The 26,747-nt window shown below is 30.0% G+C and overlaps 1 protein-coding gene across 10 annotated transcripts in view; it reads right to left on the reverse strand.

The window, feature by feature from the left end:
• The window catches only part of LOC129938376 (RNA-binding protein Pasilla), an 85,461-nt gene that overhangs the window by 40,245 nt on the left and 18,469 nt on the right, over nt 1–26,747 (reverse strand). For 2 of the 10 annotated variants that reach the window (XM_056045902.1, XM_056045901.1), the window contains exon 3: nt 23,869–24,213. The exons of 7 other annotated variants lie outside the window; for them this stretch is intronic. In XM_056045902.1, the coding sequence (XP_055901877.1) occupies nt 23,869–24,004 (136 nt within the window). In that variant the 5' untranslated portion in view covers nt 24,005–24,213. Of the gene's footprint in view, nt 1–23,868; nt 24,214–26,747 lie in introns of those variants that run through there. One more of the 10 variants, XM_056045893.1, reaches the window with a different exon arrangement.

Raw genomic sequence — 26,747 nt, forward strand, 5'->3', positions numbered from 1 at the left:
GTTTGTTTTTGTAAGAGTAAAGACCATCAACTAGGCACCGAGCTAGGCTGACTAGTTTTAGAACAGTTAAAAATGTATGCAAAAATGAGGTGACAAAATTGTGGTTTACAAAACTATTCAAAGCATTTAAGTTCAAACAGAACTAATTTTCTAGTTTTTTTTCTAAGAGCAGCGATCTTTAATAAAAAGTTCATATTCAGTTTTTATTCTATACATAACATAAATACAAATTCTGTGAACAAAATTAACTGGACGAGTAAGAATTGTCATCTTTTAAGACTAATGAAAGGGCTTTTTAAGTGATTAGCAGATATTCTCCTTTTTTTCAATTAAATTTTGTCGAAATTCATCTAAATCTTCTTGCTATTAGACTTAAAAAAAAAAGTTTGGACTATTATACGAAGGCGAAAGTAGCAGTCGAAGCTTAAAAAAGGCAAAGAAAACGCAAAAACAAAAGTTCTATTTCATATTTCACTATCAAACTATGAAAGAATACTCTCTATGTTAGATTTTTTGCAAGGTTAAGTTAGGAACGCGTTTTATAATGAAAAGTCTTAAAACAAGAGTTTCGTTGAAATGAAAATAAACATAAATGTAATTGCCTCAAGTGCCATAAAGTGGATTTAAACTAATTTTTCGTGTAGTTTGATTCTTGAAAATCTTGTATCGACTAAAAAATATAGAAAAGTTACCATTTTCAAATCAATGAGAAAAAAACTTATAATAACTTTTACCTCCTGCCACAAACGCAACTATAATGTTTTAACTATAATTTGCTTTTACTTCTTGTTGGAACCTATAAACTATACAACATGTTGCGACGACGCACGGTGCAATCGAACACAACAAAAAAAAAAAACAAAAACATTGTGCAAGAATAAAGCAATTAATTATAGGTCTTTCGATTTAATGATGAGTTTTATTAAACTACGACATCATATTTTGAAATTAAAATTAGCTAAACAGTGACATTGACATTAATATGAAGAGTTTCAGAAGAAAAAAAAAGATATAAAAGGTATTACAATAAAAGGGTACAGTGTGTTTATGTTATCGTGCTCGTGTCCATTGTTAAAAAATTTATGGTTTTGAAATAATGATGCATTTTATATATGTATGTATGTACATATGATTTGCATTATAAAATCATAATTTCTGCTTAATGTCTATTTGATTTAATATTTCTAATCAATTTTATAGTTTGAGAAAAAAGAAAAGGCCAAAGTTATTATGTTTGGGATTTATTTTTGTTCAGATTTAACATAGCTTATAGTTTAGATTATATAACAATATGAATAAGTTAGACAATTATTTATGGCTTATTTTAGAATAGGAAATATTAAGTATATGACGAGGAAATAAATAATTTAAATGTATCCAACTTTAAAGACAAAAATCCATAAGTGGTCGCTTTTGTGTAGGAAAAAATGCGATTTTAGTAAACTTAATCAATTGAATTTCCAATGGAATAAATTTTCATGTCCAAATTGATTTCTGTTACCTTGAAAACATAGTTTAGCAGTTTATTGTTCGTTAAGTACTTAAAGGTACTTCCTTGCCTCGTGACCTCATATAAACATTTGTGCACATCAGAAGTAATGATTCTAAAAGTTGATCTTGCATCACTTTTAAAATCATTATTATTTCAAAGTACTGTAATATTCATACATTTTGATACAAAGAATAATTTTTTATTACGTATACGCCTTAGTGACCTTACAATACTTAAAATATTTAAAACCATCTATCCAAATCCTTGTTTCTTAGGGGAAAAACCCCTGCTATAAACTAGAAAACATAAGTAATTTTATACTTAAGCATCATCTATCAGAGTTTAACTTGTTAGAAAAAATAAAATAAAATATGACATCAACTGCGGTGTATTCAATTGATGATTATTAAATCATCATTAAAATTGAATTTCTTATTGATCATTGCATTGATTACGTGGGCTGTACGGCTTACATCATTACCTACATGTGCAAGATGAGAAATCAAACTTTTTTTCATTTAACTTTGACTTTATAGAACTCCTACAGCCATCTGTCTGAAGTTAACTACGATTCAAATAAGCAGTTTTAATTAAACAACATAAGGTATACATTTTATAATTTACAAAAATATGTTATTTTTTATTATTATTATTCCTTTATTTCATTAAAACATATTTTTTTTAAACAATTTGAAATTCAAAATAATATATGAACATGGCAAGATTACCGTCTGCCAGAACATAACATTTGCTTTAATAAAATGATAAAATAAATAGTTGGAAGGTTTTCATTAGATTTCATGTTATACAAAAAAAATATAATTTGCTGTTTTACATTCGCTCAAACAGAAAAAAGTAAATGATCTTGATTTTTGCGTTTTGGTTTACGTTTGTATAAATTCATATTTTAAATTGTTTTAGAAGATTTGTAAATTAATATTTTTAGGAAAACAGAATTTAAAAAAAAAATTAAAAGGTTGAAAAGAGATCTGTCCACCCAACGGATCCGTTCATAACACTAAACATTTGTTCTCTAGAGAGCACACTATGTTTAAAATAGAGCCTTTGAATTTTTTGTAGTATCGGACAAATAGCTATGAAATGGTAAATATCGTCACGCCCATTTCTTTTACAATAATTGCAAAGGAGCGGTAGATTTGACCGATGCGGAATATAATTCAAGTTCAATATTTCAACTCTTGCTCTAAAAATTGTGCATAAAGCTCTATTAAAAAGTCTATTATTGTAATAATTTGACGCATTAGTATTTAAAAAGTGGCTTAGATTTCTATAAATTTCTCTTGTTGACGATGATAATGTTGAAGATATGTATTTTCATCAACTTTTGCGATAACATTCGAAGATATATCTTGCCAGTTATCTATGTTAAACTCATTCAGTCCAAGTGAAACATTATGCAATCGGGCGACGCTTCTGTTCGCAAAAGAACCATCATGATAGATGTGTGAAGATTCGAACTTGGTTTACTCATCACTCTTGTTAGAAAATCTGCATGCAATTTCCAATTTGTAACATTAATTCGGGTTTTGAGTTTCAGACTCAACATGAATTGCATAGGTTGGAGTCGAACTAGGTAACCGAAATAATATTTTTAAAAAAAGGCGTTGTATTAACTCAAATTCTTCAAAATAGGTGTGACCAAAAACTTGAACACAATAAGATAAGCAAGTAATAATGGTTTCTTGGAAAAATCGGTATTTAGAACCTAAGTCTATGTTTTTGTTTGAGAAGAAAGTTTTCCACATTATGTTGAGAGCTACTTTAGCTTCTTTGCTCTTATGCATGTTTATTGAAGTTACCGTGAGCAGACATCAACACTCCCAGATATTTAAATTCTTGTACTATTTCAATAGGTTGGTTGTAAAGGAACCACCTTTCTTCTCTCAACCTTCTACAACTCCGTGCCTCAAATACCATTATATTTGTTTTCTCTGAGTTTATTTTAAGGTCCAAGATATTGCAGTACGTTTGAACCCTTTTGATTTGTAGATGGGTTATCCGCTAGCATAACCAAGTAATCCGCGTAAAGAAGTACTTTGATACGAATATCAGAAAAACAAACTCCACCGGGTAAAGTATCTGAAATATCGCCAATGTTGAGAGCAAACAAGATTGGGCTGAGGATACATCCTTGTGGAACACCTGCAGTCGTTTGAAACCATTTTAAAACCTCGACCCCATCCCAAACTGTAGCATAAGTTTTACATACAAAATTTTCGTAGATACTTAGAACTTTTCTAGATATACCAAGTGAGGCCATTTTTTAAATGAGAGCTTTTCGATTGACGGTATCAAATTCAGCTTTAAAATCGATAAAGCAAGCATCCATCTTCTTTTTCTTTTGGATAAATTTGTTAGCAATACTCGATAAAGAAAAAATATGGTCAACCGTTGAAAAGCCCTCACGAAAATCAGCTTGAAACATACTTAAGTTTGATTCTACCCAATTGATAAGTCTGTAATTCTCAGGTAAGCTGGCATCACCTTTCTTAAATATTGAAATTGAACAGCCTTATTAAAGCTCGTGGGAATGCAAGCGAAAACTTACAAGTTGTTAAAAAAAGAAAGAACATATGGCTTGTATTCTACGATAAGTTTTTCAAAAATTCAACGGGAATTCCATCAATTCCTGGGGACTTATTATTTTTCATGTTAAAAAGAGCAAGTTCCAATTCATCAAGGGCATCTTGACATGTCAACAAGAATCGCAAATGGGATGCCAGAACTTCAGCTTGTAATACACATATGATTGTTTCCACCCAACTCCCGTACATTACACCAAACAATCTTTGAATCCTTACACTTTTCTAAGCTGGTCGCCAAATTAAGTGTGTAATTAAACTTTTAAACCTCACAGACCTGTTTGTATATTTCCAGAAATGCAGACTAAAAATGGTCTTAATTAAATCTTTTAAACAACTTAAGGAAAGCGAATGATTTATTTCTGAGCCTCATACATTCGGAATCAGCTGCTTGGGATCACTAATGCAGGAAGCGGATAATCTAACAATTTCGTTTATTTGTTCTCTTAAATGGTCAATTCCAGAGGATCTTGGGGATCGCAGCGACCCAAAACGACGACAAAAATATGAATAAAACAATAAAACACGATTCCAGAGTCTTTTCGATCTTTAAGTTAAAAGTCTCAAAAGTAATAAAAAGCTGTTTATGATTTTTAAAATTTGAATCTTCCAAATTATAACAAACTTTTCTTCATAAATCTTCTTTTGGATTTTTAATTCCAATTAATTCGAGTGTTTTGAAGTCTAACCTGTTCTTGGAGCCTTATTATTACACACCTACAAAATAGCTTATTGAGCTTATTTTAAATGCGTAGTTTATTTATTATTTGTTTATTTACTTATTTTGGACTTGACAATTTATTTATTTTTAATTTTTGAACAGTTACGAAATAAAAATATAGCTAATAGCGATATTTTAATTGCGGGACTAACAAGGTTAAGCTTATTAATAAAAATTACCTTTTGTACACTTTCCTTTTAACTTTCTTTCAACATACTTTTTCAAAATCGAATCATTTTAATGAGCACGTTAAGTCTGTATGTATATTAAGAAAAAATATTGTCTGCAAAGTTCAAGGCCGTGAAAAAAAGGCAAGTCAAAATAAAATCAAAAAAAAGCAAAACAAAACAAACTATTCTTCGTGCTTAAGGCCATACCAGAAATCGTCTATATTAAAAACAAAATAAAAAGGCTGGGAAAAAATGTTGTTTTTTTTATTTGTGTATACAGTGAAACCTGGATAAGTGCCCAACCTGCATAAGTACCTGTTTTTTTAGAACCAACACTAACTTCCTTCCTAGCTTAATCGCCCTTTATTTTGTATACTTAAATTGAAATTTACCTGAAAAAAATTCTTTTAAGTACACAATTGAAATCAGAAGGAAAAACCAAAATCTTCTTTTCATCTAGCGCTTCCTTGTGTTTCATGCTTTAAAATTCAAATATAAAATAGTAATAATCTTAATCTACTACAATGGGGGAGACTAACTAGGTAGCTGTCACTGTCAAAATTTTAACTGTCAAAGTAATTTTGTTTTGTTCTTAAGTTTAAAGTGTAAGATTGTTTTCATTTTCATTAAAAAAAATGTATTCATAAGAATTGTTAAAAATGCCTGGAAAGGGCCAAAAACTGACTTCACTTTTAATTAAACAAAAACTACAAATCTTCCGCCTGGTTGAAACCAAAACAAAATCAAGAAAGGAAATTGCTGAACAATTTAAATACGATGTTTCTACTATTAATCGAGTGGCTGAAAACAAATGAAAGTTGGAAGAAGCTGCACAAACAAAAAAAGTAGAGAAAGCTCTTACTTAAAGGTTTGATCAAATGCGATCTCAAAATGCAATAATCACTGGAATTCGGCTATAGAGTTTGCTGTTAAATTATATGTAGACTTTGAGCCCATAAGTGGTTGGCTTTGGCGCTAGGAGCGAAGAGAAAATATCAGATACAAGACAATTCAAGGTGAGGTGGGTGACGCAGATGTCTCAGGAGGTGATCTATATCGCCAAGAAGTTTTGCCAAGTCTAATTTCTATGTGCGAGCAATGTAACATCTATAATGCTGACGAAAGTGGCCTTTGTTTCAAAGCCTTACCAAATGGTACTTTGACAAAAAAGGGAAGAACCCTTGCAAGTGGAAAAATTGATAAAAGTTGATTTTAAAACTTAGGTATTCTACCACTAAGGCAGGAGTTAATCAAAAAATAAAAAGTAAAAACCGATTTTGTTAAAAACAAGTTATGTTGCAGTCAACAAATCGTTCCTACGTTTAAAATGAAATTGCAACAGAACGTTCAAAAACAAAGCTGAAAACTGTCTATTTCAATTTAAGCAAATGCTACAAAAAGCATCCATATACGAGTGTTTACTACCTAATAATATGAATAAGCATATTAAAAATATGTATGTATTTTTGTCCTTAGTGCGTTATAAGACTTCCGTTTTCATTTCATTCATAATTCATGCACTCAAATGTCAAATTATTTATGATTAGAGGGTAGAGTCAATATAACACTATTTTCCTCAAATTTATATCTTGTCTCTTTATAGCTTGAAATACAAAACAAAAAGTGCATTAAAACAAACAAATTCTTACATAAATAATTCAGGACCTATTTAAAAAAAAAAGACACGTCCTGAGCGAAATAAAATGTACAATTGAAAATACCTAAGTAGGTACCTAGGTACCTACCTACCTACCTACATAGATACATATATCTAGGTCACATTGAATGAAGGATTGCTACATAATTCAAAAATTTAAGTAGATGACAGTGAAGTAGTTTCTTGTTTTTTAAGTATACGAATACTTGCATCACTTATACCTAAATACTAAAAAAAAGGAGAAAGCTTTATATTTCGCAAGTTGCAGGATATACCTATATATGGATGTCACTATGGAAAGGGTACATCTTGAAATTAATTTCTAGTTTCTTTATATTCTTCTTTTTAGTGTTGTTGTTGTTGTTGTTGTTGTTTCTTGTGTTTGTCTGTTTTCGTCTAGGGAATGGAATACTAAATGCACTTTTCTAGGATAGACTAAAATCCTTTTTTTTCTTGTTGTTGTCATCATAAGCTTTGTATACTCGCAGGCAGACATATCTGTGGGAGTTCTGATATCTATACTCGTATACCTTCTCTCAAACCCCTTTTGTGTCCTCTTTTTTATAAGCCATCTAGCCAAGCCATACACCATTTGCAATTGCTGATTAAAGTGGCGGGTAACTTTGAAAAATCCTTGGAATCTGGGCGGCCACATTTTCTCATTTACACAACACGAAATGCATTTATAGATACTTTTTGTATATATGTAGATACATTACATTTAGGTTGATTTTGTGCTGTGCATTCATAGGTACATATAATTGCATTAAGAACATTTCGAATCCGATTACTATTCTTTTTTTACTATTTTGTGTTACATAGTCGTGTGGTAAAGTTGCACATGTTTCTTTTCGTATATACCAAGTTATTGTTGTTGTTGTTGCTGCTGCTACTGCTGCTGGTGGTGTGTTTCCATGCACTTTTGGTCAAGTGCTCCTTGGGAACACAAAAATACTTTCGGCGTCATTGCTAGGCAACCTGTGCGCAGGACACAACAATAAAAATCACAATAAAGCAAAATTTAACTGGGTCAGTAAGACGGCACGGCAGCAGCAGATATATACCAGAACTAGCAGAACTATCAGAACTAACAGCACCATAAGCACCATCCCCATCCCCATCTCCATCCCCAACATCATCAGCAGCAGCAGTAGTCAGTATAGAGGAGGAGTACCATTAAAGCTGCAAAAGAAACATAAACACAACCCCTTATGCCTGCTGCTGGGGCTGCTGGTTATCGTTGATAATGGTGCTGGTGCATGACAATTTGGCTTTACACCAGGGTTGGTACTCCCCTCTCTTGGTCTGGGCTTTTGAGGGTGAAAATCAATTTTTGAAACATCATTTCAATCCGAGAAAAATCATCGTTATGTAACCACTATCAACCTTTATTTTATAAAAAGCAAATCCAATACTCGCCATCATCATAATCATCATCATCAACGCAAATAAAAAGCAAAAACCTGTCTAACAAAATTTATGTGCACATGATGCAACATCGCACATTCGTTTAAATTAAAGACAGTTCAAATTATACCTTTTCATATTCATATCTCTATACAATAACACCTGCGGCTAAAAAATTATAACCACCACAGAAATTCATCAACATTTTGCGACGTTAAGTACAAAACTGGAACTTCAAATACAATAGGTTTCTGTTAAATAAGCTCCTAAAGTTTATTTCAAATTCAATCTGTGGCTTTAGATATTTTAAATTTCAAAGGCATTTGACAAATTTAGACAGTGAAAAAATAGCACCGTATCCAAATTACATTACCACCAAAAGGAAAATAACCTATTGTCATTTTATTTGTCAATCAGGCTTATTCCTTTAGGCATTGGACGCCAAAAAAAACGACAGCGTGAACTTGGTATTACGTAAAGCGTTCAACGCCAATTAAACGTCAATTTATCGACTCTCTCTTGTAGAACGCGTTCACATTTCTTTTTTAGTTATTTCGTTAGGTGTTTATCTTAAAAAAAAACACTAAGTTGTCCTTGGAAAATTTGTTGACGCCAGGAGTAAAAATGTAAGTTAATAAAACCTGGAATTCCAGCTTGTTGAAAAAAATGTATTCTTGTTTCCGTTTTTTATTCATCTATGAGATCCATCCTAATCCAAAAGAGCCAAACTTTTTTCTCGAGAATATTTAACATTTCCTTAAGAATTTTGCTAAGAGTTGGCTGCGCTGATCTCAAATTGAGGTCGTTTCCAACCACTTTTTGGTAGCTCCCTAAGGTGAAAATCTAAGGGTAGCAGCTAGTTTCAAAATCGTTGGAATTGCCGCGAGGAAAACTGTGTTCGATCAAACAAAAAAGATACTTGAAAGCCTCTTCGTCCAGACGAAAATACATTTTAAATCTGTTAACGGTTACGATAAAATCATTGTGCATTAATACATATATTTATTTGTTTTAATTAATAACATACTTTGATTCGGGCAAATCAAAAGGATTTGCTTTAGATCAAATATATTTCCTTCCTCTTCGTCGTTACTACTAATCCACGAAATTCAAACATATTTTACAATTTAAAAACAATTTTAAAGTTTTAAATGACAGCTGTTGTAGTGGATCGTGTGTGGAATGTAAGAGCAAAAGAAACTCCTGCGTTTGAGTTACGGAATACCAAAGAAAAAACGAGACGCCACGACAAAAAACAAAAAACGCCTATCGGAATAAGCCTGGATATCTTGTGAAAATTCTGGTCCAAATCAATATCTGGTAGCATGTCCTTAATTTTGTATAAATTCTGAACACCACCTTCGTTTATAAGCCGTAGAGGTCTGACAACAGGAATTGATTAACAGTGGCTTTTAACGATTGACTAGAGTCCTTTATTGTTACTTCTTTTGAACCGAGACTATTCCGTCTTTAAGTCAGCACATAAATGTTCTATCAGGTTTTAGTCTCGAGATGTGCAATGCGTAGGCCATTTAATACCATCAACTTTGTTATCCAGAAATATTTGTAAATACTTTCGTGTCAAAAGATCGACTTCAATGCTATATATTAAGATACATAAGACAACACCTCATCCTCTTACAAAGATGTCATAACCCGTTTTATGAAACACTTCCCAACTTTAAGTTCAATAATTTTGAATGTATATTCGAGGTTGAGTTCGGAATCTTTTAAGCCTTCATACACCGCAATTTTTCTTCCATCTGCCCACAAATCATTTATCTGACAAAAATTTTAATGCTTACAAAATATTTCAGTGATATTTTTTTTGACCGCCACTGTATAAGTATGTACCCACTATCTACTGGTACAATATTTGAGTATTCCAAAAAATACAACAAAAAGCTAGGCTCTCTTGCTCGACTCAGTTCGACCTGGCTTGAAACGAATCAGCGTAGAGCGTCACATCACGTCGCGTCGCGGAACAGCTAGTGTTTTGGTGTTAGTACATTCGTTATGAACTCAGCTGCGCTAATGAAATGACATCATCAAATGCCAGGGGGAAAGTGCCACACAGATGCGGGATGACACGACACCAATTCAAACAAGTCGAGTCGATGATGCTATAGCAACAAAACAAGAAGAATGGTGCACATTTTCCTAACGCAACGTTAGCTCCAGCCCTAGCCTAGCCAAGCAACGTTTAGACTCTATTACTGATAATTTAGTTGCTCGTATCTTCTCATTTTGCTGCTAACAAAACGTCAAAAACTGATGGTCGTTGTATTTTCGTTGCATGCTTCGCTTCGATAACAGTTTCATAACTATCTTTTGCTGCTGCTATCATGTGAAACAAGTATCATCCTTCAATTGAACATTATCAACTTTTATGTATCTATCTATCTATCTATCTATCTATCAATAGTTATGTTAGTTTTATGGAATGACAGGCGTACAGGGTCGTTTGAAGGAAAATACTTGTTTTGAAACCCATATTTCTGATCAAACTTGAATTACAAAAATATGCCCAACAATACAAAGTCATTAAAAATAATAACAATCCAACAACAAAAACAAAAACAACAACTAAGTAACAAGAAAAAACAATCCACAACACCAAAGATAACCTATAACGATGAATTGTCGTGGTGTATACACGTAACATTCAATATGGAATAGCCAGGGACGAAGCCTTTAAAAATGATGGTATGAGGCGCAAAATGTATGAATAGGGCGTTTGATAGATTAGGTTAGGTTATAGTGGCTGCCCAAGATGGAAACAGACACATTTAAGCCTGTTTAATGGCCCATTGTGATACCACATGAATCTTGAGGCTTCCTCCCTAGCTTATTGGAACCAGTTTGAGTCCCTTACGAAATGTGAGAGGCTGATTATATTGATATGATTTAGATTGTGAAAGAAGAATTCTCCTAGGTAATTTTGCGTTTTCGAGCCAGAGCAGGGAATGTGCAGAGAAGATGAAGAACTGTTTCTTCCTCTTCCTCGTCCATACAGCTTCTGCAAAAGTCATTTGAGAATACGCCTAGTCTCGTGGCGTGCTTTCTTATTAGTGTCTTGGGCGATTGATAGGTAATGATAGAAAAATTCGACACAAAACTGAATATTTTTCAAAATATGCCCCTTTAAAATGCTAAAAACAACCAAAAACTAAATTTTTATTCTCGTATGATGATTTAGAGCATTTTTGTTTTTTCTTAGTTTTAGGAAATTCTCATTAATTATGTGTCTTTATTTGAAGCCATACCCGTATTTTTTGGCATTCTATAAATAGTTTAGTAAAATAATTCCCAATAAAACCCATCGGCAGTAGCCAGATTTTTGTATTTAAAAATTGGTACATCTAAAAGAAGAACTGTCAGAATAATTGGTGAAAATCAAAAGTTAAAATTAACTACAGCCAAAAAACTACCTCACACTATTAAAATAAACAATTTTTAAGAAGAAATGGTAAAAAACTTCTGGAAATTGAGATTCTTTGAAAAAAAGTTAATTTAACAATTATTTCAAGAAGAGGGTTTGTTCGTAGACTACTACATTAACATGTGGTGTTGAGGTGAGCTTGAATCTTGCCTCAATGCTTTATATACCTGAATCGAGTTTAAAAGAGCTTGATTCGAATCAATTTCCGTCCGTGAAGAAAAACATGTGTGGGAGTTGGTTTTGAAGATGATGCATTTTATTTTATTTGCATTTTTGTGTACAAAAAATTAATTTTGATTTAATCAAATTACAAAAAAATGGACATGGCGTTCTTCATTGTTTAACACGAATCAAACTATCTCACTTGCAATTCACAAATCGAAAACAATGAACCACAATTCGCATTTTAGAAAGTGCTGTCAAACTTAATCATATTTAAATCTCTCTGTGTGGTGGAAACACCTAAAAAATGTATATAATCTAAACTGAGAAAAACCTTTGGTGGAAACATAGCAAAACTTAATTATCTTTTCTATTGTTTTCTCTTGCAAAATAAGCCCATTTAGTCCATTATCATTAACAAAACTAAATAACATCAACAGTAAAAGATTGATTTTTTCCCCAATCGAAAACACATGATTTCAAATGCACAACTACTTAACGAACGCAGCCATCGAAATACAAATGCAATATCCATCGTACCAACATTTGAAAACGAAATCACATAAGATCCATTCGAGACTCGTATGAATGTCAAAAACCCATCCATTGTAAAAGTCTACTTTAACTTTTAGCGGTAGTATTCATACTTCGGATATTGTTTTTGATATTCGTGTAAAATCCTACTATACTATTGATAGATTTTCCAACAACACGGGTTAAGGTGATTTTGAATTCAAAGTGTTATTTTAACTATTTGCTCAAGTTGAAAAAATAAAAGCTTTCAACATTATTTTTATATTTTTTAATAAATATATTTCAAAACTTGATATAATAGAATTGTTTAGACAAGAGATTTAATACAAGAACTTAACTTTCTTTCAAACCACTTTGCCGTTTTCTGTTGAAAACCATTGGGGTTAAATGGTTTAACGTTTCGTAAGATAATTGAAATCTATCAACTTTTGAAGTTTTTTAAGAATTTTATTGAATTAAAATATTATAGATTTTGAAAACCATCACAGATTTCATTGAAAAAAAGCTACTTCATAAATTTGGAAAGCCTCAAAAAGTCTTCTATACGTGTTTTTCGAGTTTTAAAAACTCATATCTCCAAAAGCTGATGGGATAAATTAACTTTGCAGTAAAATTTGAATTAAAGCTACCTAAACCCATTGAAAAAGTGGTCTTTTAATGTCAATATGAAAACTTTGTTAAAACCTTGTGATTTGCAAATTTGTTGAAATAAATAACGGTCCATTTTTAAGAATGGTATTCATACCAAAAATGACAGCTTCAAAAGTGACAGTTTCCTAAAAACTGGAAAAAATATTAATAAAGTAGAATAAAATGTCCAAGGGCGCTTAAAACCACAACAACGGCTATGGATGGAAATGCTTTAGTACGAGTAAAATACTTAAAGGTCCACCACAACACACGTATCTAACGTATTATTAGATAGAGTGTTGTATCGTTATGAATAATATGAATGTAGCTACCAGTTCACCTTGGACTCATGTTTGCTTTTGATGAACAAACACGAAATTCAATAGATCTAATAGCGCTATGGATGGCGGTGGCGTCGGCGGTAGTGGCGGTCGGTGGTGGCGGTGGAGTTTAGTGGTATCAGTGGTGATGGTGTATACATATACAAATACATTTTTTGTCGTTCGTATTTAAAGTATCTGACAGATATTTTTACAAAAGTCATATGCACCGCCACCGTCGTCGGTCGTCGTCTGCGCTAATTTTCCCCACAAATATACAAACCAACTGGTTTTAATTTTTATATTTCTCGATAGTCTATTGTGAATATTTTGAGGTTCTACTTTTTAAGTAGTCGCACATTTTTTTAGTAACTTTGGGTGATGATGATGATCAATTTTTTGTTTCTTTTTTTATACAAAAAAATAAGTTAGAAAAAGAAACATAAATAAAGTTTTAACACATAAAAACTTCTTCTTCTTTCAAATGAGATAAAGTTACTTCTTGAATTCTTATTTCATTTGCTAACGTGAGGAAAACCTTCTTTTTTTTTCTTATATTTGTTGTAACAAAGATGCCCTTGGGTTGGGTTTTGAAGGTATTCGGGTGTAATTATAGTAGGTATGGGTATTTTTCATAGAAAAAAATGTAGATTTTCAGAGAATAGGTTTTTTTTTAATTAGGTAAAGCTAAACAGAAAACAGATGCGAGATACTTATTCATATGTTACTTTTAGAATTAATTCGGTTTTGTATCGATATGAAATGTGTTTTTTTATGAACTTATACAGAATATGAAATTTATTTAAAGTGGTTGCATTGAGTATTTCGAATTATTTCCAGCTATTTTGAAAATATTAAAAAATACTACTAAAAGAATATTTTATTGTAAAAGACTTCACATTTAAAAAGTAAGCAATTTTCCTAAGTAATACAATTTTCAATTTACTAGCTATTCAAAAATATTAGTACTTTCTCTTACTAATTCCCTTTTATTTTATTAAGCCCTTTTATTAAAAACAACGCGTTTTAACAGTGGCAGTTTGTGAAAAAAAAATGTACGAGTATATATTAACATTGAAACATTTCTTTATCATTTTTTTCTAAATCTTTAATAATTCTTCGAATTTTTATATTGAATATGTGAACTACTCTAATTTCAGTAAAATTTTGACATTTTTAGATTTACATGAGGCACTCCATATTACCAATTCGATAATTCAGTGATAAATAATAGAAACGATGTTAGCTTGTAAATTCTTTTGCAATAAAAAGCGTTCCTATTGAAAAAAGTATAAACAATTTTTTAGAAAATATCGAACAACCCTCCATACTTTAAGGAAATAATATGATACTAAATTATTTACCTTAAACCAAAGGAAATCATTAAAAGAAAAATCTCTGGAGTACTAACCACTTATTTGCTTTGGCAAAAATAATAGAAACGAAAAAAATATGATACTGTATTTTTTTAATATAATTATTTAATGGTTAAAATTGTTGCTAATCCTTGTTGTTGTTACACATTTATCTTAGGTAGTATAGTTGCTTTTTTCAATACCCGTGTTTTGTTGGAAAATCTATCAATAGTATAGTAGGATTTTACACGAATAACAAAACCAATATCCGCAGTATTAATACTACTGATAAAAGTTAAAGTAGAATCTTACTACGGATGGGTTTTTGGCATTTATACGAGTCTCAAATGGATGTTATGTAATTTCGTTCTCAAATGTTGGTACAATTGATTTTGCATTTGTATTTGTATCTCGATGGCTGTGTTCGTTGAGTAGTTGCGCATTTGGAATTATGAGTTTTCTATTGGGGACAAAAAGCAATCTGTTACTGTTGCTATTATTTAGTTTTGTTAATGAAAATGGAATAACTGGGCTTATTTTGCAAGAGAAAACAAAAGAAAAGATAAAAATTAAAGGTTTATCTCAGTTTAGATTATATAAATCTTTTTGATGTTTCCCCCGCACATACAAATTGTAATATGATGATGATAAAAATGATTAAGTTTGACAGCACTTCCCAAAATGCAAATGGTCTTTCGATGTGTGAAGTGCAAGTGAGATAGTTTGATTCGTGTTAAGCAATGAAGAGCTGATTAGTTCAGCACCATATAAAATATACTGCCTACTCCAATTTCTAACTTTTAATTTAATTTGATTAAAACAAAACTACATTTTTTGTTCACAGACATGCAAATAAATAGACCATACTGCATTATATGTAAAACCAACTCCTCCACACAGGTTTTTCTTCACAAATTTTGACTCATTTTAACTCGATTCAGAATTGAAGCTCGCTTCAATACCACATGTTAATGTAGTAGTTTACGAACAAACCCCCTCTCAGCTGCCAACAAATTGCCTTCTTTATTGCAACTTTATTGGAAAGTTGACTGAAAAGTTAGTTAAGAAAAATCTCCCTAACTATCAAGTGATGTCTACTTCTGCCAAAGTGACAGTTGATCATGTCTTTTCATTCAACTGAAAGTTGAACTTTATTACTCTTTTATTTATTTATTTTCTGCATATCTTTATTTTTAATGTTTTGTGTAAAAGGGCCTCTTGTCAGTTTGCAAAAGAAATAAGTAATATTTATTTATTGTTCCTTGTCTGAGCAGTGTTTTGTAGGCAGTAATGTTTTCGGCAGTATTGTTGAACCATGAACTTAAAGTAGAGGTTTGTGAAGTAAAGTTCTGAATTTGAAACTCATGACACTTGAAAAACTAACCAGTTGACTTAGTCAAAATTTGCGTTCAAAGAATGAAGTTGACTGCAAACGAAGTCCCTCATGTTGTCTGAACCTAATGATTAAATATTCTTACACTAAACAATGTACAACAAAGCTGTCTTTTTCTAATTCATTCAAATGTCAATTATTCTTTTAGAGTGCTTCAAGATAATTTTAAACATAGATGGTGTTCCATTACCCTCAAATACATTTCAAGTTGAATTTTCTATACTTGTGTCACAATGAGCAAGAAAAAGGGAAAATCAACACTTTATTAAATTAAAGGGTTGCTACCCTTGAAATGTCATTTTAAATAGTTTCCTGTCACTTTTGAAATGTCATTCGACGTTTGACAAGTAAAAACTACGTCAATACTTAAAAGGAAACTATACATATGCTTCAACAATGCTTTGCGATTTTTAAAAAAAATTTCTGTAAAAATAAATAAACCTTGCTTGGCCTAAGGGGTGGTAAGAGTTGATCACAATTGACCACCGATATCTTGTGACTTAAAACCCATATACATTTTTTTGGGAAACATGAACGACATGCGAATACTCCACAATTAATTCAAGACCTTAAAAATGGATTTCGCGAAGTTATTTAGGACTAAAAACTTTTCATGAATCATGAATCTCTTAGAATTTTTTTAAGTTGACTTTAAGTTGAATAGATTTTCAAAACTTTTCCAACAATATTCTCACAACCAGGGAAAAAATTATATTTTGCTATCAATCTTCTTACTTCTCAACTTTATTACAAATTCAATTATTTTAAGATTTATAAGATAAAAACAACCTTTACCTAACCTTCTTGTGAATCATTTCCATAATTCATTTAAACAACAAAAATTATAAAACAAAAAACTTGTTTTCATTGCTAAAACTAAGAAAAACCAGTAAAGAAGAAGAAGCAACTCATAAGAAACGAAGAAAACAAAAAAGAACTGATCATGCAATTAGTTGCACATTCCTAATAAAGGTTAAATTTAAATCAAATAAGCGCTCTATTATACGTGTATGTACAAACATACATATGTATGACATTTATATATGCTCTGGTATAGTATTACTTATATATATTTAAATTAACAACAAAATGATGTTGTGGTTTATTTCACTTCATCACTTTAAAAATGCATTAATATTTTATTATGTCAACTGGTTAAGACTCAAGGACAAAATACAAGTTTAAATATGTAAATTAACCATCTAAAAAATTGAAATAAAACTTAAAACAGTACAATAGGTTAAAAGATAGATGCATGTATCTGAAACAAAATAAAAATTCACTTTTAATTAATTGTACTGTTTTTTTTTTGTTTGTTTTTAATTTCTTATTAATAGCCCCACTTGATTTTTGATGTTGAAAAAAAAACTGCTGTAAATTGTAGATACTTTATTTTGTCGCATCATAAAAAGATACAAATTGTCAGAGATTGTTTTACATTAGCGGATGCACCAATTGTGATGCTGTAAAGCTCTCTTATGCAATCTATCTAATATATCGCACTCAAAATTAGTCCACGTGAATAATAAATACACATGTATCTATATCTATATGAATATATCTAACCTATAAATTGTATCTCTACAAATAATATTTTGTTTCCTATAAATGTTTTATAACATAACAAAGATAATAATAACAATCGTCGTGTTCCTTTTGTTTTGGTGCTGCAAAATTAAAAGCGAAACTGATTGAAAGAACACGATTCACGCATTAACACTTTTCGAAAGTGAAAGTACCTTAAGATGCGCGAGTCTAGGTGGCTGTCTATAAATGGTGCAGTTTCTTAAATGGATTCTATATTTTAAGTGATAATAATGACTTAATCCAGTGTTGCCAAATGATCTTTCTAATAAATGTTTACACTTAGTAACTTTACTAACAGAACGAATAAAATACGAGCAATGAAATGGACAGTTTTATAAAACACAAAATTCAGATAATTTAGTGGATTCCATCAAAAAAAAATGTATCTAAATCAAGTCATTAAAACAATAAAATCTTTCTATGTAAAAGATTAAACACCAGCTGTTTATTTTTATTTGCTTTACAACAGTCAACATTTAGACTAAAGAATTAAGTTTTTCATCTGAGATATTTATGATTTAAGGTGGTGTTTCCATTAGTCAATAAAAGATATAAAAGCTGTCAGAATTCTCTCGATATTGTTTGGTAGTACTCAGATGTCATTAATGTCAATCAAAGATGCAATAGAAAAAGAAACAAGTTAGAATAAGACACTTGATAAAAGATTCTGATAAATTTAAATTTTAAATTTTAAAAACTCTCAAAAGCTTATTTGACTATTTTATGACTAAGTGGTTGCCAATCATTTAACTTACATTTCAAAATGATCGGAAAAGTGTTGGTTACTGGAAAATAAAATACATAAGTAAGTTACTTGAGAATATCTTAAAAATTGTTCTGTTTAAAATATGCCACTAATGTAAAAAGGGTATTCAAACATATGGTTTCATTACTAAATAAATTTACCATTATTGTCTAAGTACATCTTTTGACATAGAAACCGTCAAAATTTGTGTGTTTAAAAGTTTTCCATTGCGTCAAATTATAAAAATTATTTAAACTTCGACTTTTAGAAACGAAAGTTTTCAGATATTTGATACAAATTGGATAGGTTCAGACAACAGTAGGGACTTTTTCAACGTTTTTCAATTGTCATAAGTTTTAAACTTGGAACTTTACTTCACTAACTTCTAACTTCAGTTCCTCGCACAAAAACTATAAAAAACACTTTTGTCTACAAAATACTCCTCAGGCAAGCTTCAAGTCCATCGTGATTTGTAGTTTGTGTTGTAAAGAAATATTACTTATTTCTTTTCCAATTTGACAAGGAACCCTTTTACAAAAAACATTAAATGGAATTGTGCAGACAAAGAGTAATAAAGTTCAGCTTTCAGTTGAATGAAAAAACATGATCAACTGTCATATTGACTTGAAATTTAGGGTGATTTAACTTAACTTATTTCCAATAAACTTTCCAACAAAGTTGCTATAATTGAAAGGTAATTTTTTGACAGCATAAGGGACTTCATATGCAGTCAACTGCATTTCTTATGAACGTACATTTTGACCAAGGCAGCTAGTTAGTTCTTCAAGTGTCATAAGCTTCAAAATCAGAACTTTACTTCCCTAACTTCTATTTTCAGTTAACCGAACAAAAACTACCAAAAACATTCTTGTCTACAAAACCGTCCTCAGGCAAACTACATTAAATGGAATTGTGCAGAACATAAATCAAAGCGTAATAAAGTTCAGCTTTCAGTTTAATGAAAAAACATGATCAACTGTCATATTGACTTGATATTTACGGTGATTTTACTTGACGACAAAGTTGACTTAATTGAGGGGTAATTTTTTTGACAGTTGGCCAATCAGATGCTAGCAACTTGCCTTACTTTCAAGTCTCTTATGTTACCTGAACTTGTCTATTGTCTTGATTTTGTGTAAAAGTTCTGAGATGTCAACATTTTTAATTAAAATTAAAAAGAGATATGGAAAAGATTATGAACTCGCTAGAATTAAACACTTCCCACCCATTCTTCAACTGAAATCTCCAATTTAAAGTACATGCATATATGTTTGGTCAGCTGTCAATTTTCTCGTAAATTAATATTGGTAATGAAGTGTTTGACAGTTCTCACATGTCAACATTGTTAATTGAATTGAAAATATAAATACAAAAGATTATGAATTAGTTAAAATTAAGCAGATATCTTTTTAAGATATCTGGTAACACCGAACTATCAAAATCTTATACATATTCATATGAAAAGGTAAAGAATTCCTTTTTTTTCCTGCACGAGGTTCATAAATTACTCAGGTAAATTGCGTGATTGTACCTTCATACATATACGTAAGAACCAATTAAAAAATCTTTATTTTCTTACTTTTGCCTCCTGTTAATTTCTCACTATTTCCAGGTTTTCTTTGTTACACATTCTAGATTCCTATAATAACTTCTTTTTCAACATCAACATCACATTAAACCCTTTTGAAACATTTTTTTTTAAATGTCGTGCCACACGTTTCTTTCATATTTAATAGTGTTATATGCAGTCTTTTATTTTTATTTTATTTTGTCGATTTTTACGGTAGTTTTTTCTATATTGGCATCGTGTTTTATGATCACATTAACCTATTTGGCCTGACTTGAAATGGATTCGATAAGCTTATAAGGAAATCAAAGTGTTTACTATAATAATAGCTTTCGCATTAACGTATTTTTTCCAAAAAAGAAATATACACAGAACGAAATAAATTAAGAACAATAATTTTTATTTATTATAAATCAATGAACATGTGAGTTGATTTGAAATGCAACATCTTTAGCATACAATTTTGTCGTTTGATTAAAGAACCCCATAATGTTGTATTATAGGAACATCAATTGCCAAACAAATTGATTAAATTCAAAATGACAGTTCTACATTCTAGATTTTCAAGTGAAATGAATTTCATGAATGAATTTCGGTTGAATGAAAAAACATGACCGACTATAATTTGAAAGACATATACTTGACTTAATGGTAAGGGAGAATTTTCTTGACTAACTTTCCAGTGAACTTTCCATTAAAGTTGCCCTAACGGGAAGGTAATTTTTTGGCAGCTGGCCAATCAGATACTAGAAACTTGCCTAACTTTCAAGTCTCATATGTTGTCTGAACCTGCCCAATGAATTGTCATATTAAAGTTATTCATTGAAATTTCAATATGAACTTTAAATTAGTTTTTACTAATTTTACTACTCAGACATTTTGTGGAAACAAATAAACTTATTATTATGCTTTTATAATTTGTTTTAATTTTATCAAACTTCAAGACAAAATTAAGCTGCAATTGTTTCTGCAACATCGGCTAACAAAAAAAACGGAACAATTTATAGTTGAATTTTTAATAACCAAATCTCCATTAATTATTTTAGTGTTTAAATTCTAGAAAGACAAGTTTTGTTTTATAGTATGATAAAAATTCATCTTATTAGAAACCGGTATGGGTTAGCAAGAACTTAAGGTTATCAAAATGGCTCAAATATAATTCTAAAGAAGATAACACTGACTAATAAAAAAATACTTATAGTAGAGTTTTATAGGAAATGTGAACGTGTAAAAGTGGATTATCCATCTTGCAGTTTTAAAAGAATAGAGCTGAAATTCGATATCTGTCCAAATAAGTTTTTAAACAATGATTTTTTGAGTTGAAGGTTTGACATTAGCGAAAATTCATCGCATAACGAATACAAATTATTAAAACCTACTTCCTCCATATTTTTCTCAGCCATCATTTTTCACACAAAAACAAAACAAGAGTGGTATAATTTTGAGGTTAAGTTGAACGCGAACAATTTAATCATTGCAGTGTGGATGGTATGTGGAACGCGAATAGAGTTTGACAGTTCATAGCAACCACACTCCAATTTGTTACTACCAAATGGTTTTTACAAAATTTTCTTGTATTAGAAAACTAAATTCAAATTTTATTATTCTCATGTTAGTGTCAATTAGTTCCTTATAATTTAAATGTGTTTTTGTTTGGAAATGATCTTTTTGAAATATGTAAAATCAATTTAGTTCGTCCATTCGTTGTTTGCTCTCATGTGCAAGGACCTTAATTGTACCTTAAGAACTATTCACATGAACACGACCAACGGCCAACGACCAACGAATGAACGAATATTTGTCGATTCTGACATTTCTTTCACATGAGAGTTTTTAATTCGTCGCGAGTAATGTTTGACTTTGACAAGAATGAAGACAAGAATGATTTTTTTAGGTTAAGTACGCACGATTATTTTATTCATTGCAAGTGTGAATAATGTTTAACGTGAATATAGTTTGACAGTTCATATCAACTACAATTTTTTTTCGTGACAACCAAATTTGTTTTCTTAAATGTTTAAAAATAAAAGTATGCATCATAAATCCAATAAAAACTATATTGCTATCGTTTTGTTAAGAATTTTCGTGGAAATATGTCTTCAAACGTATATAAACTCACATTTTGTAACTCATTCGTGGTTCGTTGGTCGCGTTCATGTGAATACTGCTTTAGCAACCACACTGCAATTCGTTTCTAACAAATTGTTTTACAAAACTTTCTTGTTTTAGAAAACAAAATGCAAATTTCTTCATGTTATTGTCAATTGGTTTCTTATAATTTAAATGTGGTTTGGTTTGGAATTGACTTTTTGAAATGTGTAAAATCACGTTTGTTCGTCCATTCGTTCATTCGTTGTTCGCTCTCATGTGCAAGGCCCTTAATTGGACCTTACTTCTTCGAAAACGGAACTACTGTGACCGTCAATTTGGAGCGTCATATGATAACCGAATTTGTTTGCCTGCTATTGAAGAATACAACATGGAGAACTATGTTGTTTCAACAAGAAATGGTGCAACATGCCATAAAATTCATAGCCGCGTCATTTCTCGTCTTCGTGGCGATATCAACTGGCCGCCACGATAATGCAATTTAACACTGCTGCGCTGGAAGGAACGTGTTTATTCAGATTAACTTTTAACTCTTGAACACCTCAAGACCAAAATTTGTCAAGTTATGGCTGAGATACTGCCTAATATGTGTCGAAAAGTGGACGCAATTACCTCAAAAAAATCGACAAATAATGCGAACGTTCAAACTTTTAAATAAAAAAGAAATATTATAAAAACAAATTTACGTTTTACGTTTTGAAACCGTAAAATGAATAACTATGAACTTTAACAGATTTTAACGTTGCTGCAAATTCGAGTGGAAAGTCCTATGTCCCAACGGAGGATTTATACACACAATATAAAAACCCAAGCAAATAGACATATTCCATTTAGCTCGAAAGGTCCTTAACAACAACACTAGAGAGTTTAAAAAAGACATCAGCGCTAATGTTTTGTACCTTGATGTGATTCAAAAAATCATTCACAGAAGCGCGTTTGGCCTCGAACACGAACGGCAGCAATATATTTTTCGCGAAAGGGGTAAGCAAATGCAACCTTCAAAAACAGAGACTCTAGAATCCAGCAATTAAACGTATATTTGCTATCTGCTTCCTCATATCGCATGCATTTCTATCTTTTTTAAATGATTCGTGATGAGCACAAAAGCTTCATTTAAATACTTATCGACAAAGTTGTGGTTTCGCATAATTTCGAATAATTGGATAACTTCAAACAAAAGGTCTAAACTATATAAATTTTATCCAAGCAATCGATAGACAAGTAAAACTATACCTAATTAGAATTTAAATGTATTCCCTCTTCACTTAATTAATGTTTTTCCCATGTAAGCGGTTCCTTGTTTGTTTGTTAAGAATAGAATTGTTTAAGAACTCATGGAAGCAGAATAGTTTCGAGATAAAATGTGTTAAAAAGCGTCATATTATAAATGGTTTTTGGAAGGAACTACAAAGTTACCTGCGCAATAATGTTAAATATATGTTTTTGAATTTTGAATATGTTACAAACATGGATTTTTTAAGTTGCTTTACACATACGAAATAAAATCATAAGAATGTTGCAATGATTATTATCGATAGAAAATTTCAGACAAAAATTGTAAAGTTTAAAAAAAAATAAAAACAAAAAACAAAAATTAATAAATATTTCAGAATCACATGATATTAATCCACGCTGAAGAAATAAATTATAGAATGCTTATGATTGTTGCTGACTTCGTGACTTTCTAATAAATAAAAAACATTCCCATTTTGATGAAATTGATGAATGCTTTTTTGTTTTTTTGGTTATGTGTTTTATATATTTTTAAACTAATATTATGTATGCTTTCTTTTTTTTTGAAATTTATTAATATTTGATTTAATAAAGAAAATAAGAACAATTGATTGATTTTTCAACCCAAAAATTGTATATATTTTTTTTTTTGAAATGGCGCATGTACGTATGTGTGATATAAATTAAATATAAAATAAATCGAAATCAAACGATCACAATAATAATAATGATGGGACTTACCAGAACTAAAATGTGAGCGTTTGGTTTGTTCATTTTCCGGATCGGAATCAAGTGGTCTTTTTCTAGAATCGCCGATTTCAGGGCTTGGGCATGCCTTCGCCATAACTGCATCGTCAGCCAACTTTTCTTCGAACATTTTCTTATACTTTTTTTCTTTGTCAAAAAAGTATTTATAAAATTTCTAATCTGGCTTTGGAGAGTAGAACAACAATAGTAGATAATAGATTTTTTGGTTGTTTTGTTTTTGTATTTGTTTTGTTTTTTTTTTATTTAATTTATTTTATTTTATTTAAAAATTTTATTTAAAATTTGATTATTTTATAATCGGGAAGTACTGTTTTGTATCTTTGTGATTTCGTCGCAAATAAGCAATGCAACACTCGTTATATATGATGTTTGTTTTTATATATATTATATATATAATATATATATAAATATATATTTTTTTTTAAATTTTTAGTCCTTATTTGTGGTGGTGGTGGTGGTGGTAGTGGTGGTGGTGCGATTAATGTGCGAGAACGATATGAAAAAAAGAAAATATATGATTACATGAATTTTGGTAAATAATTTGAGTAAATAGATTTCTATGTTTAAATGTTAAATAAAATAAAAAATAAATTGTTACATAATATGAATATACATAATGTTATGAATTATATGAAATTGTTACATAAATGACCTAAAATATAAAAAATAACGATATTAATGTAACATTTGTATATATTTAAGGAATCTATTATGTACATACATACAATTTTTATAGATACATTATTTTGAAGCTATGTATATATTTTACATAGAAGTTTTATTGAATTGGAAGTGTGATTATTTATTTTTAATGCACTTTACTTCAAAACAAAATAATAGTACATTATCGTGTGAATAAAAATGTGTTGATTTCCAATATACATATTTATTTTGCTGGGGGTACACTTGGGCGTATGCGCTCTTTTTTTAATTTATTTTCAAAAGAGTTTCTTGGAATTTATTGCTTGAGCTTGTGTTAGTTTAAATATTTTATTATTTTATAAACATCCTCATATTGTTGTCATTTACATGAAAGGATACAGAACAACAATTTCCAGGTCATAAAAAAAATATAAAAATAATTCAAATATCCTAAAATCTTTTTTAATAAATTAATATTTAGATTTAGGTCTGTCGATTTGTCTTACTAAAAAATTTGTAGTTTTTCGTGTTTAGTTCAAAAAGTTGTCAGTTGAATTAAATAAAATAAAATATTAACTAAAAATTACCAACAATATATTTTAGATATAATGAAATAGTTTTGTTTTTAGTCGATAACCAATTTTTACCAATTTTAGTATTTCTGGAAATTTTTTAATTCTGATATAAAAAGATAAAAATTAAATTTTTATAGAAAATTTATCACAAAATCAAATTATTTATGAAGTCTATAATATCTCCATTTATTCACACGAAATCAAGGATCGAACGTCAATTTTTAGTACACTTTTTGTTGAGGTTTTAATTTTGTATGGTAAAGTTGAAAATATTTTAATAAAAACTGTACTGAATTAGTTTGAAGCGAATATCTATAATTGTAAAAAAGAAGCTTAAGTCAAAAATAAATGTTAACCAACTTTTAGCAATGTTTTGTTTAGGTTTTTATTTAAGTTTTATTTGTGAAAAAAATGTCAATTCGATTTTTCTCAAAATTTTATCGAACGTTGAAAACAATATTTCTTATAAGATAAAATTAGTTTAAGGCTAATATCTCATTTTTAATTTCCCATAGGAAGTTATTGTAATGGAACCGATTTGTCAAATTGAAAATTTTGACATTTCTCGACGTTTCAAGGTTCTTAGAGTCGAAATAAACGATTTTTAGAAAGATGTCTGTGCGTGTGTGTGTACGTACGTTCATACGCTCGCGAAGTTTTTTTCGTTGTCCGTAGCTCATGAATCAGAAGAGAAATCGGCTTCAAATAAATTAAGTTGTACAGATACAAAAGCAAGAAGGTGCAGAAAGGGCTTTCAAGAAAATTGTGTGGGTGTTTTTTTTACCATAGCAGTTTAAAGTTAACAAAGTTAACAACTTTGGTTAACCCAAAATATCTTACGAACCCAAAACGCTAGAGACTTAAATTAATTTTAATATTGTAACGTGATACAAAACAAATATATTTTTTTTTTTAAATCCAATGAACGTTTTTTTTTTAAAAATCAAAAAAAAAATGAAAAACAAAATGTGTCACCTCGAAAATTTTACGAACACAAAATAATTGTAACTCTAAAACAATTTTGTGCAACGAAAAACAACGTTTTTAACATCTTGTAATATTTGAGAAAAATCGAATCGACAGTTTTTTATAATAATTAAAAACCTAAAAAAAAACATTACTCAAAGTTGGTAAAAATTGATTTTCGACTCAAATATCTTTTCAAAAATTTGAGATTATGGATTTCAACTTGTTTCAAATATTGTTGTCAACATTCTGACAAATTTTGAGAAAAATCGAATTGACCGTTTTTTTTACAAAAAATAAAAACCTAAACAAAAAAATTAATAAAAGTTGGTAAAAATTCAATTTCGACTCAAATATCTTTTCAAGACTTTGAGACATTGGCTTTAAACTACTTTTATCATTTAAAAAAATATTTTTGTCAACACTCACTAAAGTTTTAACAAAAATCAAATTGACAGTTTTCTTACAAAAAATAAAAACTGAAAAGAAAATTTAGCAAAAGTTTGTAAAAATTGATTTTCAACTCAAATATCTTTTCAAAAATTTGAGATTATGGCTTTGAACTTATTTACACTTATAAGAAATATTGTTATCAACATTTTGAAAAATTTTAGAAAAAATCGAATTGACAGTTTTTTTTACAAAAAAAATAAAAACCTAACAAAAAAA

This window comes from Eupeodes corollae, chromosome 1, assembly GCF_945859685.1.
Source record: "Eupeodes corollae chromosome 1, idEupCoro1.1, whole genome shotgun sequence".
NCBI lineage: Eukaryota > Metazoa > Arthropoda > Insecta > Diptera > Syrphidae > Eupeodes > Eupeodes corollae.